The sequence below is a fragment of the Pinus tabuliformis genome, chromosome 1_2 (genome assembly GCF_031772625.1).
Source record: "Pinus tabuliformis cultivar Carrire ecotype Pingquan chromosome 1_2, CPIR1, whole genome shotgun sequence".
NCBI lineage: Eukaryota > Viridiplantae > Streptophyta > Pinopsida > Pinales > Pinaceae > Pinus > Pinus tabuliformis.
The window spans coordinates 15710715-15730012 of record NC_142298.1 but is presented as its reverse complement, the minus strand read 5'-3'; the positions used below and the strand labels follow the sequence as shown (position 1 = coordinate 15730012).

General features: G+C 34.6%; 1 protein-coding gene across 3 annotated transcripts in view; it reads left to right on the top strand.

Moving 5' to 3' along the window:
• The window catches only part of LOC149204080 (aldehyde dehydrogenase family 3 member H1-like), a 126749-nt gene that overhangs the window by 53062 nt on the left and 54389 nt on the right, over positions 1 to 19298 (top strand). Inside the window, exon 1 of one of the 3 annotated variants that reach the window (XM_089394633.1) lies at positions 4688 to 5217. The exons of 1 other annotated variant lie outside the window; for it this stretch is intronic. In XM_089394633.1, coding sequence (XP_089250759.1) covers positions 5026 to 5217 — 192 coding nt within the window. In that variant the 5' untranslated portion in view covers positions 4688 to 5025. Of the gene's footprint in view, positions 1 to 4687; positions 5218 to 14841; positions 15398 to 19298 lie in introns of those variants that run through there. One more of the 3 variants, XM_089394631.1, reaches the window with a different exon arrangement.

The window sequence follows — 19298 nt, the reverse complement described above, 5'->3', positions numbered from 1 at the left end:
AATATAAACTTGATTATATTCCGACATGGAGAAGAATCACCTCATCGGGAAAATTTCAAGGATCACGGTTTCGCTCCCTATTTCTATCGCAGTCATGGTTCCACTTGCATATTGAAAATGGCCAAAAAATGCAGAACTTTGATGGAGAAACAGACAACGCCATTGCGTTCGTGGCGTCGAGAAGTGTTGAAACCATATAAAATTTGTCAAACAAAGTGAAAATTCAGCCCTCCTGCAAAATGTTGCCTTGAACTGCGTGTACTGCCTTCCTCTGCCTCGAAATCCGTGCCCTCTCCTGGTTCCTCCATCTACGTGCAAATGAGGTTTAAATAAAAAAATGTGGGCAGATTGTACAAGAAAATCCGTTTGGACAGATTGGTATGAAAGTCGGATTAGGAGGGAGGAGGTCGGGTGGTCAAACCCCGACCCCTCCATTTAAAATCGAAATTTGTTTTTTTTTTAAATGCCCATCCTAATATAATGTTTGGTTTTCAGTTGGAGCGGGTGGGTCAGTGGGGTCATGTCCCCGACCCTGCCATTAATAACATATTTGGTTATGTGGTTGGGGAGGGCGGAGGTCATGGCCCGCCCTCCAACAATATATATATATATATATATATATATATATATATATATATATATATTTTAAAATATCCGAAAATAGGCCGAAGGAGTGCTTTTAAGGAGGCGACAAATTCGCCCGGAATCTGGTGGCCGAGTTTTGTCCAAAATGTGTCCTCCTTAACCTTGCCCAGTGAACAAGTCAACCCTGAACTTTGACTGGCTCTAACTTCTCCATACAAACTCAGTTTGACGAACCGTTCACACCGTTGCGATCAAGATGACTAGATCTATAACCTGAACTTGGTTCAAGAAACTTCTGAGCACTTTGATTTTTGACCATTCATAAGCCCTCTTTGTCATGTGTGTGTCTCTGGAGGCACCTAAATCAGTAGTGGATCGGATGAAGTGGGTAGACCAAGATAGGAGAGATGTAGAGATCGATGTGGGTGATATGGTCTTCGTCAGGATGACCAAGTTATTCCCATAACTGATTGGGATGTCTAGGTCATCGGTATGAAGGTTCGAGAGGCCATTCAAGATTCTTGAGAGAATCATGTTATGAAATACTATGTAAACCATGTGATTCAAGGTTCAAATCCCCCATGGGTCAAGCCAACAAGAAATAAATAAATTTATATAATGATTTATTTTTCATTGATGAGACATAATTAGATATAAAATAAAGATATTTTAACTAATTAATTTATATAATAATAATAATTTATTATATATTTATATATTTAATTGATCTTTTAAATAGTGGGAAAACCTATCATAACTCAGTTGTCAAACTAGCAGTTAGGACAACCATCACTGATTGTTATCCACGAATGCAGGTTGACTCATCACCGTTATTCAAGGAAAAGCACTCCACTTGGAAATACCTATTGGTAGATCATAAGTGGGCATATTTCCACTCCTATCAGATGCCTCTGTGTATGGGGTTGTTAACATGTTTCCATGATATGTTTGAGGAAGACGAGCTCTTAGCCAAGCAGAAGTAATTTTAGGATATTGGATATTATAACATCTCTTTCCACCTCATTTTCTGACTTATGCTTTGTTGAAACAATCTATTCTTGTGGAATGGTTCCTGCTTTTGGAATCATGAAATTCTCCTCTTCTTCATATCTCTGATGCTCCTTTGTGGATTGGGGCACAATGTGCTCTACAGCTCTGGGGTCCCTTTTGATTCCATTTAATCTACATCTTCTTGCCTCCCATGAGCATTTTCATTTGCTTCTTCCTGAGTCATTCCTCTAAACAAAAAAGAGATTTGCTTTCCTCTTGGAGTTAAGATGGCTTTAATTGTAATAATCTAAAGCATATATCATATATAATTATTTAAGCATACCATATACAACAATTTAATTTAATTTAATTATTATTAAATTATCAATATTGTTAATAAATAAATAATTTATTTTTTAATATAATAATTTTATTATTTGATTTAAAACAATATACATTATTTAATTAAATTAAATAATTATTAAATTAGCTTTTACTTTTCGAGAAGAATATCTTTATATTTTGTTTATGAAGAATATACATGTTTCCATGCTACTCAAATTCAATAATAAAGCTTGAAGTTATTGATAACAATGCTTACAATGTTATTTGTGGGAATCCAACTTAGAAAATATAAGCATTGTCTTCAATAACTTCAAGCTTTATTATTGAATTTGAGTAGCATGGAAACATGTATATTCTTCATTAAAAATATAATTATTCTTTCCAACCGCTCAAAATAAACTAAATTCACTAGATTAATATGGTTTATTATATATTTTGAAAATTCAAATAATAATTAGATTAAACTATTACTTTTTTTTTAATAAAGAAATATTTTTTTAGAAGAATTACAATTTTTCCCTATTATTCATTGTAAATTTATTCCAAACTTCTTTATCCTTGTTTAAGAGATACAATTTAAGTAGTCGAAAATTACCAATTCACCATAGTAAAGAAATATATATATATATATATATATATATATATATATATATAGTAATTTTAAACTAAATATTATTATCAACAAGTTTACATATCAAAGAGTTTATTATTACACTAGATAGTTATATTCTTAATCCAAAACACGTACTTACCTAGTAGATTAGTATAGCAGGGCTAACAAATCAAAGAGTGTCTATGAAAACAAAAAAAAACAAGAGAGTCACAGGTTTTAGAATTATCATGAAAACTAAGAAGAAGTAGAGGGTTCCACCTTAATAGGATTTGTAGTAGATTTGCTAGTTGACTGTGCAATTGCCATTTAGGTTGGGCTTTTATTTTCCATAGTCTTCATTTGTAATTGCATTTCATCTAACATTAGGAGAATCATGTCTTATGATTTTTGTTTCCAGGAGCACCTTGACGATTACAATTTTATTTGCCAATAGATGTCAATTGTGTGAAGATACCAGGTCTAGTGCCCCTAGGTGTGCTCCACCTTAGCAACCCATGCAACAACACTACTTAAATTTTTTGAGTGGAATAAACAAACTCTCTCTTGAGTGGTTTCCATCTTTTCCCCTTGAATTTCTTATTAAACTTCCTATGGAATTTGATTGTGAAATAGCCAAGCAAAATATTTTTGCTCTAAAATGAGCATGCAAGCAACTGCAAACTCCTTGGCTTCCACCACCCTAATGACTCTAGCCACGAAGGTAAGTCATTGCAGGGACAAGGAGTAGACGCTGAGATAGGGAAGAATTTGATGGGGAAGGGATCAACGAGAGGAAGATAGGGAGTGAAAGGGAGGCAGAATCAGAGTAGGCAAGCTAAGCAGTTACCAATGAGAAGTTAGGAACACATGGCTAGCCCACTTAAGGAGGAGTTTAAGTAGACATGATTGTGCCCAAATCTCAATCCATGCCAATAGATTGAAGTGGGGGAGGAAACAATCATGAACATAAGCATAAAAACTACAAAGGAGGAACAATGAAGCAAGAATGTCCTCTCTACGAGGAAAGAGCAAATAACAGGAATAGACACCCATGAGAGAAAATGCTAGAAATGAGCAAAAACACATAATAGTACAAGTTAGAATAAGATCATGGAATTGAATGAGCATGAGGAAAATGTCACTAAAATTAATAATTTCTATGGATTGAACATGCTACAAGGTTATATCTATCAAGTCAAATGAGTGAGAGCTAATGTGACATGTCCCCATATTTTACAACAACCTCACCTCCTTTACACATCTCACTTCTTTAATCATAAAATCCACTAAAAATTTAAACTAAATATTATTAACAAAAAATATAATCCATTCAACAATAAAATTAAAAAGATAATAAAAAATAAATCTAAATTCTCACTATAAACAAAAATAAATAATAAAAAATAAATCTAAATTCTTACCCTAAACAAAAATACAAAATTAATATCAAAGCTTTTTACACTTCAATAAATAATGGTGCTAAAGAAATAAAATAAATATAAAATTATTATAAAAAATGATAAAAATATTGTATAATGAAATGTTAACGGAGGAATAACAACTCTTAACCAAGTATCTTTTTGTCCCTTAGACATTAAAAGAAGGTCGAAAACAATTATAATTGACTTATATATATCTAACCTGATAAATTTTTATTATAATTTAATTATAAATTGATACCGAAGATCATTAGGAACCGACATGATAATTTTTGGATAATTATGAGCAGATTTTATTATTATAAAAATGCCTTTTTTTCTTTAAGTAAATCATATTCATTCATGTTAAATGTTTTTAAATATTAAAACATTATCATGGTTCTTATATACCAGGAATATTAATTTTAAATTTTTCTATTAAGATAAGTTTTATTATATATATTAATTTTAAATTTTTCTATTAAGATAAGTTTTATTTATATAATGTTCATGAGAAAAACGATATCCTTATATTTATCGTTGAAATAATTTTTAATTTAAAATTATATACATTTTAAAAATATTCAAATCGAAATTATTTTTAATTTAAAATTATATATATTTTAATAATATTCACATGTAAAACTTTTATTAAGAAATATAATATCTTTCAAACATATGTGCAACTATATATTATGAAAATTCTTGTCTCTTCTGAAAAAATATTATGAAAATTCTTGTCTATAAAGCAGAAGTTTCCCACAGAAGCCGAATCTGGGTTGAAAACATATTTCCCCAAAAGCTGAAAATGGGTTAACTTGGAACAGCAATCCAAGCCGGACGTTTGCCGGTTGAAGAAAACAAAATTATATACAATCATCCATCCAGCTATACATGTGGGAAAATCAGGCTGTTCACTGGGCAAAGGTCAATGCTGAGAATGCGAAGGTCGGAGGTCGCGGTTGTACCAATCATTCACTGAAACACCAGAACACCCAATCCCGAATCGCGCCCTGTTAGCTGCAACTGGGCTTCATAAATACTATCAAAGATCACAGATCTTTGCTCCTTCCTTGACAAATTCGTGTGTCAGAGATGGAATTTAACGCAGATTCCATCGTCGGAGAACTGCGGGTGGCGTTTTCTTCCGGCCGCACGAGAAGCCACGAGTGGAGAATTTCTCAACTCAAGGAAATCTTAAAGCTTATGGAAGAAAACCAGAATCCGATCGCTGAAGCTCTCCGTCGAGATTTGGGCAAGCCTGACTTCGAAACCTTCATTGCAGAGGTATTTATTTATTTATTTCTTAGTTCATTGATTAATTACCCGTAGCCCTGTTTTCCATTTGTTTTCGCTCTCTTGAAGCCTCCGTAAGGTTCCTCCTCGTTGCCTCTTCCCTCACAAAGCGAATGGATGGACGAGCGTGATTGATATTTTAGAGTTGTTTTTCTCTTATTTATGTTGAAAGTACAGTTTTTAAAACTAGGCCGGTCTGACTTCGTTGAAAGATGAATTCTAAGTATATTTTAGAGTTGTTTTTCTCTTATTTATGTTGAAAGTACAGTTTTAAAACTAGGCCGGTCTGACTTTGAATTAGTTTGGTTTACTGAGTCATATTCTTGCCCCGACCGTCTAGGTCACTTATGCAGCTGGTCCATTACCAAACTGATCGAGTTGGTCACTAATTCGGCTAGTTCGGTAATGGACCAGCCAGATTGATCGAGCCCAACTTAGATCGATCGGTCTCGGCATTGGAAAAAAATGCGGACTAAGCGGACTTGAATTCAATTTTTTTTTTTGCTTAAACTAATTCCTAGTCCCTCTACCCTTCTCCCACGCCTATAAAGATGACCCAACCCTCTCATATTACCTCACAACTATCTCATTGTATTTATGTGAACATTTACATGTTGTTACATGTATTATGATGGGTATTGACTTAACGAAGACAAAAATATTTTAAGTGGTTGCCTCTTCATTTGTGCTTGCTTTGATAGGTGTTTCTTTTGCTTCTATTATTTTCCCAACCTCCCCATGCTCTTCACTCTCGTCCTCTAAACCCCATATATTGTTTCCAAATGGTCTAGTTTAGTACATAATTCTTAATGTTGGGTTCCCTTTTCCTCCACGACCTTGGAAATGAAGACCTTCTTTGTATGCCAAAATTGCTCTACCATTTTTAGGAACTTGGTCTTCGGACTTTAGGAGGCACCCAATATCCAATCTAGAAGCTTAGCATCAATCCATTTCTTGTACACCAAGTTTGCAATTCAATCAACTTCTTGCTTAATTGGGCCTAAGAATTGACAGTGATACATCTCTGCTATATCCATAGCCTTCGTGTGGACCTTAGTCATCCTTGACTCCCTCTCAAACCCCATCAATTTCCTACTTCTTCATGGTTGACCTGTTGTTACCCCTTAGCCTTTCTCTTCTATTGAAATCTCCAACTCACTTTCATCTTTAGCTTCTATCCTATCTAGCAAAGAATTGAAAATACCACTGAATGACCTCCCTTTACCAACTTCCAAACTTTCAAATACTTCCTTCAATGAACTATAAGCCCGTAATCCCAAACTAGCAATCTCTAACCTAATAAATTCTCTCAAAATTAAAAATCTACCTCAAAAAATAACCTTTAAATAATTCTCATGGTCAATTAATTATCAACCATTCCTTCCCACCATAATCCTCTGAAATTATCAACCATTCCTTCCCATCATAATTTTCTAACTTCATTAAAAAAATATAAAACGCATCACTATTTCAAACCTACCTCCTCTTCCAACCATAATATTATGACTATTGCAAACTTATGTAATCAATACTTACGAAAAATTAAATTGATAATGACTTCGCATGAAATGCAAAACTCATAAACCAAAGATGTCTGCTGCTCCTAAGGTCAACCTTTGATAGGACACACGACCATCTTACCATTTTCCTTCCCCAACACACCGTGGGAGGTTGAACCAGAGCACTTACAGAACATCAAATGAAGGGACATCAACCAAGAATTTAGACAAAGAGATCCATGATAGCGAAAATTTAATGATTTAAAAATGAAATATAAAATTCATAAACTAAACATATATGCTGCTCTAATGTCAACCTTTGTTGGACACACTACCATCCGACCTTTTCCTTCTCCAACACGGAGTGGAGGTTGAATCAGAATCACTTAGAGAAGATCAAATCAACGGACTCAACCATGAATTTAGAAAAAGAGATCCCTGATAGCGGCAGAATGGACAATTGAAATAATAAAACTATTTGTCATAACAGTTGGAAGACGAAATATATCCATCATCATAAATGTTTCCGTCATCACAAACGTACAAGGATCAATCGAAATAACAAACAGCTTGGGCGGTGAAATATGTCCATAAAACCGAGATATTTCCATCATCATAAATGTATAACAACTTCGGAAGAAACTTCGGAAGAAAAAATATATTCATGTAGGGAAAATTATGAAAATGTAATTCCAACATTTTCACTGATTTTTATTGGTTTAATAATAATAGTTTTATTATTATTATTATTATTATTATTATTTAATTTTAAGGTCACGACTAAGTCAAACATGAAATTGGTGTATGAGATCTTTTTGCTTATCGGACAAGGGACCCACTTATTATTATTATCTAATTTTAAGGTCACGACCAAGTGAGACATGAAATTGGTGTATGAGATCCCTTTGTTTATGGGACAAGGGACCCACTTATTATTATTATCTAATTTTAAGGTCACGACCAAGTGAGAAATGAAATTGGTGTATGAGATCCCCTCGTTTATCGAACAAGGGACCCACTTATTATTATTATCCAATTTTAAGGTCATGAAGCCAAACACCAAATTGGTGTATGAGACCCCCTTGTTTATGGGACAAGGGACCCACTTATTATTATTATTATCGAATTTTAAGGTCATGGCCAAACCAAACACCAAATTGGTGTATGAGACCCCCTTGTTTGTGCGACAAGGAACCCACCTCTTTGACTCCAAAGTCTATGAAGGCATATATACTCTACTCCCCTCTGGTTTTGAACCTGTGACCTCTTAGTAGTTGACACATGCTCTTAACCATTAAGCCCACTCAAATTGTATAATAGCTTAACAAGTTATGCTTAGTCTAAGGAGTTAGCTTATGTTTTTGTCCATAAAATAATGGAAAAGAGTCATGTTAGGTTTTTCCCAAAAAAATAATGGAAATTCTGGTGCAATTTTGAGCTTATACATTTTGGGTGCCTTATAGTTTTTTTATAGTACTAAATCCATTTCCATCACTAGAAAAATGATTCAAACACTCACAGAATTAAATTTTTTGAAAAAATAACTAAATTTAAGTGAGAAATGACCATGCGAATTGTTATTTCTATAGACAAAGCCAAGCATGTTGTATTTGCATGAGTGGGATTTCTATACATTAAAATATTTTCTCGACAGATTTTAAATTTGTGTATATATATATATGTTATTTTAATTAGGCGGAAGGTATATGTTTAAGGTGGTTAACATTGTAGAGTATAAAGTGAAATTGTTTTTAGTTAATTAATTGTAATTTGACTTAAATTGAATTAAATTTCTTAATATTTTGTAGAAATGGAAGTTTGATAGATATCCTTGATATGTTTATTGTTATTAGATTGTTAAAAATAGTTTATGTGGCTGAAAATGAAATAATTGTTATTAGATTGACAAAATGATTTATGTCGTTAAAAATGAAATATTGACCCAAAATATATAATTTAAATTCCCATTGAATTAGATTTGATTTAACAACCATTTCGCTTCACCTAAAAAAAATTATTTTTGTTTTTAAAAAACCATGGTTTTAAAATTTATTTACATCCATTATTTATTAACATAAATACATCTTCTCACATAAATCTAATAAATACCCTATTAGGAACTCTCTCAAAGTTGGCTTTCATCTTCACACATAGATCCAAAGTTGGCGTTCATCTTCACACATAAATCTAATGAATACCATATTATTAACGTAATTGCTCCGGTTTCATTTTCAATTAGGAACTCTCTCAAAGTTGGCTTTCATCTTCACACATAGATCCAAAGTTGGCGTTCATCTTCACACATAAATCTAATGAATACCATATTATTAACGTAATTGCTCCGGTTTCATTTTCAATTAGGGGATTCAATCTTTTGTTTGATTTTAGTTGTTTGTTCGAGTAATTTGTAAGATATACTTATTGATATTTTTATTCACAATTAATCATTGTTTATCTTTCTAGTATTTATGAAATGTATGTTACTATGAAGAAATAGCTTAATCATAATCATAATGGAAAATCAATTATAAAATCATTATATAATAATGATAATAAACTACTTGGTCATCAATATTTTTATTAAACTTGCAGAAATTCATGAACACATTTTATAATACTTTCTGTTAAGATGAGTAAGAAGGGTGATCTTTTAATCCCTTTGAATTTAGACAATATATAATAGATTGTGCTAATTTTTTTACTTATGGAATTGTATTTTCGTTTAATGGTTAAAGTAAAGTGGATATAGATTGTACTATTTAACTCTGTACAAAAAGTAACTGCAAATGAATTTTTAAATAAACAAAAAAATATTGATTTTTAGCCTCTAACCCAAAATCTGGAAAACTAGAATGATTTTTTCATTATATTACTTTTAATGTTACAATACATTATATACATGGCGAAACATTCATAAACCCTAATCCATTAACCCTAGATTATAACATAAGTGTAATTCCCTTGATGACATCTACAAAATGTCATGGGCAAAAACATCAAGCCTAAAACCATGTGCAAAACCATGTGTAGGTCCGCCCACCATCCTTTGGTCCTCGTTACAAAAATAAAATAAAAATAAAAAATAAAAAAAATTGCTTGCTGCCCACCCCCCTCCAAAACCCTAGCACGAGGGATATTTGCCCACGGGGCAACCAAAAGCCTAGCACAGGGATTTCTACCCCCCACGATGAGCTTGCTACCAACGACACAATGTAACAACGTCTAGTGCTAGTTGTGCAAAGAATATAACACATACCTCACAATATCCATATTATTTGTGATCTATTAATCATCTAGACAAATAAAAATGAGTAATAACACAACAATTTGTAAAGATTCTCCCATATATCACCATCTCATTAGATCATGAATCCATTGTAAAATTGCATTTCCATTGAAAAATCTATCATAACATTCTATCTTTCACATTATTACTATATTTTATTCTAAAATATTTAGATATTCTTTTTTTTGCTGAAGCAAGAGTCGTACCTTCTATTTCATTAAATCAGAAAATAAATTACATAAAATACAACAGTCCACGAGGAACTGTGGACCAAGGAAAAACTATTCTCTTACTGCCAAGGGCAACGAGCTAAAGGCAAAACCTCGAACCCTACCAACAAAACCTCAAAACTCTCAAAAGACAGACAATGCTGAGACCGTATGATCTTCCCACAGAAATCCTACGGACGAGATTCAATTCGAGCCGTCAACAAGCACACACTTTACATTTAAAATCGGACCCGAAGAGAAAAAAAGGTACCAATCTGAAAGGATTTCGGGTCCACATGGGGAAATAACCCACGAACTGATAGAACGTGCGAAAATCATCGATTCCTGCCATGAAACGAAACAAGTACAGAATATATTCCTCATCCAGACTTGCATCTTTAATCTCAACCGTCAAATCTCCTCGCTCGATCCAACGACAGTGGAAGATTTCGCAGTACTTAGACGCACGACGCTTAACCATCTGGACCTACATGCTCGATTGATTCTGACCGTAGATCCGCCTTGCTTAATCCGATGACAGAGGATCATATCACACGGGTCTAAAGCACCGAACATTAGCGCGCGATGAGGGCGGTATTCAGTCCCGCCCCTTGGCCACGTGTAGCTTGGTGAGTGGAATCGCTCCCAATTCGGAAAAACCACTTCCCGCTTGAAAGGCATGCGATAAACCATATACCACCCTAAGAGCGGTATTGCATCCATTGAAAGAGAACTGGGGGTATTAAGGCCGCCGAGAAAGCCTAGGTTCCAGCTCCTCACACTAATCCTTCTATGCCTGTACATAAACCAATGTAAGATGATGCTCCATCCATCCGGCCAACCATCTGATAAACAGAGTCTTTCGAGCAGCTTCCACCTAGAGCATCTATGTTTGTATTTACCAGGGATGCGAAGGCTGATAGTGGCCTGCATCCCACAAAAGACCAGACTGTGAAAAAGGAAGCGAATCATAATGAATCCAAGTCATCTAGACCCCGCCTCCATGGCTTTGTTTCGAAACACCATCCTGTCTTCATCCGCCTGGTCGTGACAGTACGCCTTTAATCTATTCTGAGGCATCTCTTGCCACCCCATTGCGACCCTGCTCTCAGTACAGATCACTCCTTGATTGGCCAGAATATCCGCCAATTTATTGGCCGTTCTTCGCACATGATTAAAACTTACTGTGCAAAGGCACTGGAGGTGAAGTTGAATCCGTTGAAAGACTTGGATCAACCTCCAGTGTTTTGAGACTTTTTCCGGCACCGTGCCACAACTGATTCTCTTGACCGAGTTAATGATTAACTCAGAATCAGCTTCGACAATCACATTTTGGTGGTTATCCTGCTCCATGAAATCTAAACATTGCTCCAGAGCCATTAATTCCACCATGTTGTTAGTGGCTCTTCCTAAATGGCAATGGAAGATGAAAAGAATGCTTCCATTTTCATCCCTTAACGCCCCTCCAAAGCCAGTAGTACCCGGGTTGCCTTTTGAAGCCCCATCAATGTTGTATTTCAAAAAACCCTGAGGGGGAGGGTGCCAGAAATCCTGCTCATTATCCATTTTCATTACCTTCCTATCTAGGTCTTGAGGAATAAGCCCCTGCATACCCAGTTGATGGAGGATCTGCAATTCAGCCTCTGAAGGTGGGTTCTTAGGGCGATTTCGCACTGTAGTGCCAACCGTCTCCTTAAGCTGATTTAAGATCTGCTCAAAAAGGCGTTGGGAGGTACGTTTTTCATTCTTGAAGATTCTATTGTTCCTTTCCTTCCAAACATTCCATATAATGAAGCTTGGCGTAAGAGCCCAAGCTGAGCCCATAAATTCATAATCAGAAAAGTTACGTCTCCAATTGATTAGGGTATTGATAATACTCCCTTTGTCCCTGTCAGTCTGTTGGAAAATGGTGGCAAAAGTATCCCACAACCTGGAGGTGAAACTGCAATTATTGAGAAGGTGCTCCATTGTTTCCTCTTGGGCTTCACAGAGCTGACATCTGGAAGGCCCCAGAACACCCCTCTTTCGAATGTTATCCCAAGTCAAAATTTTCTTATGATAAACCAGCCACATGAAGAGTTTAATCTTCATCCAACCTTGATGCCTCCATAGGTTCTGCCAAATCCTATCTGGAACATGGGAATCCAGCTCAAGGAGTATGTGTTTTGCCTCCTTAAGATTGAAGGAACCCTCATTAATGTTGCCCCATCTCAGTTGGTCATGCCCCCCTGTCACTAATATCTTCCTTTGTTCCAACATTTTCATAAGTGCCTTTGCTTTTGCTTTCAAGGGGTTGTCATCCCTGTAATCAATGTTCCTCCAGGTTCTCCATTTTCCTGCACTGTTGGTTTGATCCCAAAAATCTTTTACCTTAGATAACCCTTTGGTATCTGTCTCTTTCTTGAGGTCCAAAAAGTCCTCTTTTAACAGTATAGGTTCTTGTTGCCATTTATCTTCCCAAAATAAAGCCAGATCTCCCTCTCTGATTTCCCAAAAGCTGTTTTTTTGTACTAAGCCTATGTTCTCCCAGGCCTTATTCCAGATGTGTGAGCCCTTTATACTTCCAGACATCCTTATGTGATCATTATTTTGCCAAGTGCTGGCATATTTTTCTTTCCAAATACTAGCCCACTGAGCCTTTGAGTCTTTTACCCAATGGCACCATAATTTTGCCCCTAAAACCTTGCTTAGGATCTCCGGATCATCCAATCCAAGACCCCCATGGTTTTTAGGTTTGCAAATTTTATCCTAGGCTACCAAGGCCCATTTCTTTCTTTTCTCTCCCTTACCCCAAAGAAAGTCTCTTTGGATGATTCTGAATTGTTGCAAGACTTCTTTTGGTGCTGGGAGTGCTAATAGCATGAAAACTGGGATTGATTGAAGAACATTGTTTGTGAGAACCAACCTACCAGCCAAGTTTAAAGATCTAATAGTCCATTTCTTGATTTTATCCTGCATCTTATTAATCATCGGCTCCCAAATGCTCTTGTGCAAAGGTTTAGCAGTTAGAGGAACTCCAAAATATTTTGAAGGGAGGACATCCCTTTGAAAGCCTAGAATTCTGGAGATATTCCTCTGAATAGAAATATTGGTATTAAAGAAAAAAATCTTAGATTTGGAGAGATTAACTTCCATACTTGTGGCCAAGGCAAAGTCACTCAAGATTTGTTTGTACGCAAAAGCTTCTTTGACTGTGGGGATTCCCTGCAGCATGGTATCATCAACAAATTGTTGATGAGTCAAGGCCTGTCCATTGTCAGGAAGTTGGAGACCTTTAATCTTACCAACGTATTTTGCATGCTTGATAGACTGAAAGTCCTTCCATCACGAGGATGAAAAGAAAGGGAGAGAGCGGGTCTCCATGCCCAAGACCTCTTGAAGAAATAAAAGTCTCGGAGGGAGAACCATTGACCAACATTGAAAAGCTGGAAGAAGTTACAAGGGCCATGACCCATCTAACCTAGTTATGATCAAACCCAAAAGCAATAAGAACTTTCCTGATATAGGTCCAATTCAACTTATCATACGCTTTGGCTATGTCCAATTACATGATCATTTCAGCTTTCCTATTGCTAGTTAATGAGTGCACCACCTCATGCGTTCGAATGATGTTATTGAGAATTTGTCTACCTTCCACATAACCAGATTGTTCCACGGAAACTAGTGTAGGAAGAAGAGGTCTGAGTCTATTGGCCACAACCTTGGATATTACCTTGTATACCACATTGCACAAAGCTATGGGTCTAAACCTGTCAGGAGTTTGAGCAATGTCCTGTTTAGGGATCAGGGAGATAAAGGAGGTATTGAGCACTTTCAAAACAGTTCTATTCATCTTGGAATTTTCCACTACATTCAGAATACCCTGTTTGACAATATTCCAGCAAGCTTTAAAGAAATCCACATTGAAACCATCAGGGCCTGGCGCTTTACCATTCTGCGTTTTTTCGAGGACCTCACTAACCTCCTCTTCAGTCACTGGCCTATTAAGGTTGAAATTATTCTCTCTAGACACCAGCCTAGGTATATGTCTTGTTAAGACCATGATGAAATGTTCTCTATCTGAAATGGTTTCCTTCTAAAATATTTAGATATTCATCTTTACATCTTTTAAACAATAAAAACACGAATATCATTTAAACAATTAAGATACTAAAATAAACTAAAAACTTCTAAATAAAAATAAATACCATAAAATAATCGAACCTCTCTTGACTAAAAAACATCATTATATCCCAACTTAGTGCTTAATTAACATATAACTTTTCACACATTAATAATTTAAAAAAAAAACAAATTTCTAATTTATATAAATTTATTTAAATACAATATTCATAATTATTTAAATTAATTTTAAATATTAAATTGGTATCATTTTTCTTATTAAAAAAATAGTTTACTCACCAAAAACTTTTGTTTCTTCGATATTAAAAAGTACAAATATTAGTAATTATTAAAAAAATATTATTATTATTCACCCATATTATTAAAAAATACAAATATTTACCCATATTTTATAAAGGATATACTCTAAGCATCCGAAAATTATAATAATAATGGTCAGAACTGAACCATATCATATAAATATGAAACTAGCGGTATATCAATTCCCATGTCATCGGAAAAACAAACACAAATATTCTGAGAGGGATGAAAAAAAACAATCATTGAAAGTTGATTTTGGAATGGGTGGATAAATAAGAATCTGCAAGTCTCAGCTGCACGTGACTGTCTGCCAAATTCTATATCAGTCCTTTGTTCCACCGTATATTTCTGTTCATAAACAAAGGCACGCCACCGTCGCAGGGCCGAACTCAGGCAGTCAAACAGAGGAGAGTCCAATGATTAAACTAAGGTTAGACGTACCGATCGTGCCAGTCATCCCCAAAAGACTAAAATGCCCCGCCCCGAATTCCTCCGTTAAATTCAACCGGCTTTCTTACGTACGATCTCAGATTACTCTCCCTTCTCCTCCTCCTCCTCTGTTAGAGACGCCTAAAGCAGATGCCATCGCTACGCAACTGCGGGAGACCTTTACTATCGGTTCCACCAGAAGCTACGAATGGAGAATGTCTCAGCTCAATCAAATCTTAAGGCTTATTGATGAGAACCAGAGTCAAATTACAGAAGCTCTCCATCAGGATTTAAGCAAGCCTCAATTCGAGTCCTTCATTTCAGAGGTATTTAGTATCTTCCCTGTGCTATTGAAGTTAATTTAGTTAGATTTTTTTGTTGTTGGTTTAATTCGTGAAGTTTTGAACCTGGTTTACATAATATTTACAATATGACCATAAATAATACAGTTTATAATTCTAAGAATTCTGAGGCTGAGATCTAACGGCTAAATCAAATTTATAATTCTGAGGCTATCGTCCATCAGTTATTTGTGGGGATGGAGGTTTGGTCCCACAAATCTTTAGTCCAATTCTAAACAAAACGCGTTGAGGTTTGGTCGTACCAATCCTGGAATCCAATTCTAAGCAGAACTAGGCCAATTCTAAGCAGGCCTATATACGCCTAGAGACTACTCCAAACAGATTTCTTCAAAAAAAAAAATTCAAAAATCAAATTTAATATTATAAAAATTTATAACATAACCTAATTTGGTTTCCATTATGCTGAGTGATTGTGATTGGAATTATTCTGCCACTGTAACTTGAGTTGCACTTAATTGTTATGTGTTTTTTCTTTAAAATTTTTAAACTATTTCGAGACGATCTAAACAATATAAATAATAGAATTCAGAGAACAATAAGTCAATCAAAATGAAATTTTGCTTTACTGAAATTTCGAACCTCTTCTGATTGGCGAGGTATGTATTTTCTTTTCATCATTGCATTCTCCTTTTCAAAGCTTCTTACTTCTTCACAACCAGTTTATTCCGTCCAATCCAGGTGCTCCTTATATGCCTGTTTCCTTCTCTTACACTGGCTATCTGAAGCATTTCCCTGAGCATATTCCGCTTCCGATTCAGATTTAGCAACAGAGTTCACTTCCCCTTTTGCATTACCTGTACTTGTTCAGCCTACTTTGTCCTGCAGGTTTGCTGCTATTGTTATAAGTTTCAAAATGCTCCTTAAAAAATTCCAAATTATTTGGATAGATTCCAAAATATTCTGAAATTTTGAAAGATATAAAAAATATCAACTATATGCTCAAGTCAAGTTTACTTTTCCAAACTCAAGCCTAGCCAATGATTTTTATCTTTCAATGAAACATCTGGTTGGGAATCGAGGGGAATCAAAATGAAATTTTGCTTTACTGAAATTTCTTACCTCTTCTGATTGGCGAGGTATGTATTTTCTTTTCATCATTGCATCCTCCTTTTCAAAGCTTCTTACTTCTTCACAACCAGTTTATTCACAGTCCAATCCAGATATACTTGTTTCCTTCTCTTACACTGGCTATCTGAAGCATTTCCCTGAGCATATTCCGCTTCCGATTCAGATTTGGCAACAGAGTTCACTTCCCCTTTATACCTGTTTCCTTCTCTTACACTGGCTATCTGAAGCATTTCCCTGAGCATATTCCGCTTCCGATTCAGATTTAGCAACAGAGTTCACTTCCCTTTTGCATTGCCTGTACTTGTTCAGCCTACTTTGTCCTGCAGGTTTGCTGCTATTGTTATAGATTTCAAAATATTCCTAAAATAATCCAAATAATTTGGATAGATTCCAAAATATTATAATAAATTCCAAAATATTCTTTGAAAATTGAAAGATATAAACAATATCTACTATATGTTGAAGTCAAGTTTACTTTTCCAAACTCAAGCCTAGCCAATGATTTTTATCTTTCAATGATGAAACATCTGGTGGGGGATCAAGGGGAAACTCCTACTCGATGGGTTGGGGATAGAGGGGAATCCCCTACTCAATGTGGGTGGGAAGTTACAGAGTAGGTAATGAATGAGATAACTGGATTGTAAATATTCAGAAAATCTGAAAGATATAAACAATATCAACTATATGCTCAAGTCAAGTTTGCTTTTGCAAACTCAATCCTAGCCAATGATTGTCATGAAGCTTGCAAAAGGTGAGCCATCTGGTTGGTGATCGAGGGGAATCTCCTGCTCAATGTGGGTGGGAGGTTACAGAGAAGGTAATGAATGAGATAATTATTCTTTTGGGTATAACCAGATTGTAAATTTGGATTACGAAGAATCCAGTTAGGAAGTTAATAATTGATTTTACTATCCAATTTTAAATGATAATAAATATACAATTAAATATAATATAAATAATAATAATTTATATTTATAAAAATTTTAAATTTTAAATAATAAAAAATATATAATTAAATATATTATAATTAATAATATTTCATATTTATAAAAACACTAAAATTTACTTTAATTACTTTCAATGTAATTTGGAACCTCCCCACTGTTATAAAATAATTATTTATTTTTGACATCTTGAATGGATTAAACTTGTTTTGATTTGATTTATTTTTTCTATGACATAAAGCAATTATTTAGATTTATATTTTTTAATGGATTAAAGTTGAGTAGATTTATTTTTATGGAGTTGTTTATAGAGATTATAAATTTGTTTGGAAAATTATTTTTAATTAAAATTAAGTGGTTTTAACTTTTCTGAGCCCCTAAAATCAGCTATAACTCAGATTTCCCAAATTTTTTTTTGCCAAATTTAAATAAAAATTATATTTCTACTATTTTCTAGACTAATTTATAACCTCTGTAAACTACTCTTTACCTGCTTTACCTGCTGAGCACTTTTTCCATTTTCAAACGCTTATGAACTTCAGCCAAGAAATGGCTTTAACAGAGAAAGGAACGCATTTTAATCTAGGTTCAACTTCTTCTTAATATCACAAGATCGAATAATTTCTGATAAAAACGTTTAATGTTTTAAAAACCCTACCCATTTTAATCTATGTTTAGCTTCTTGTCAATCTCACGAGATCGAATAATTTCTGAAAATTCTTAAAACAGAGTTAAGAAATTATATACATTACTTAACAGAATTAAGAAACTATATGCATTAAAAAATGGCATTCACCGCATTTTAATCTAGTTCAACGCCTCGCTCATCCGACAGAATTGAATAATTACTATTTTGTTTTAAAAGATGATTAGGAAATTGCATGCATTTAAAAAGGACATTCGCCGACCATCATTCATGTTGGAAAAAATTGTACCAATGATTTTTACATGGAGTGGGTTATATTTCTATAGGTTTCTCACAAAATCATTTTGCATTTGATTGCAAATGTATTTTAGAACTTTTGACCCATTTTGATCAGTGAGAATTTAGCCCGTTTATTTTATTTTATTTTTTATTTTAAAAAATTATATATTTTAAATTTATTTTATTTTTTATATTTTAAGTAAAAAAATATATAATTTTGTATCTGATTTTTAATGTAATAAATTTTTGAATATTTTAAATTTAAAATATTTATATAATTTATTTTAATTTGTTTATATAAATAAATTTAGAAGTCAATTTTTTATTAGCTAATGTATGTCATATAAAATATAGTCCAAGAGTTATTGTGAGAAGTGGAACTAAGGTCAAACTGAGAAGAGTTGGGAGTGGACCATTAGCCTTATCTGCCTGTGAAAGGGAAACTAGATGGTCCCTCAGATGGAGTTTTGACCGTGTAACATAGATCATGCAAAATTCGAAACATAGTTTACAAAAATAACTTCTAGCATCAATATTGGCATCATGTGGAATGCTTAGGAGAAACAAAAGCAAATGCGGCTATAAAGGAAACATGTTCAAGCCATCAGCTTGCCTTTGGAGCTAGATGGGGCATGTTGTGCTTTTCTGCTTCTTGCTTCATCGGTTCTTGCATTGTCCAGAGACTCGTCATCCCCTTTTCCTTGATAATGAGGAAACCATAAGAGCTGGTGTGTGGCTGAGGGGGCTCGTTGATGGTGGTTTGGGCTGCGCAGGTGGGGGTTTTCTTCAAGCTACTCACCTTTGCTTCCCTCTTTGGGCTTGGAGAACCATGGATAATAGGGCATATGCTTTGTGCTTCACCTGATGGGAAATCAAGGTGAAGAGGGGATTGAGTCTGGAGGGTGGAGCTTCTATCCTCGGAACTGTC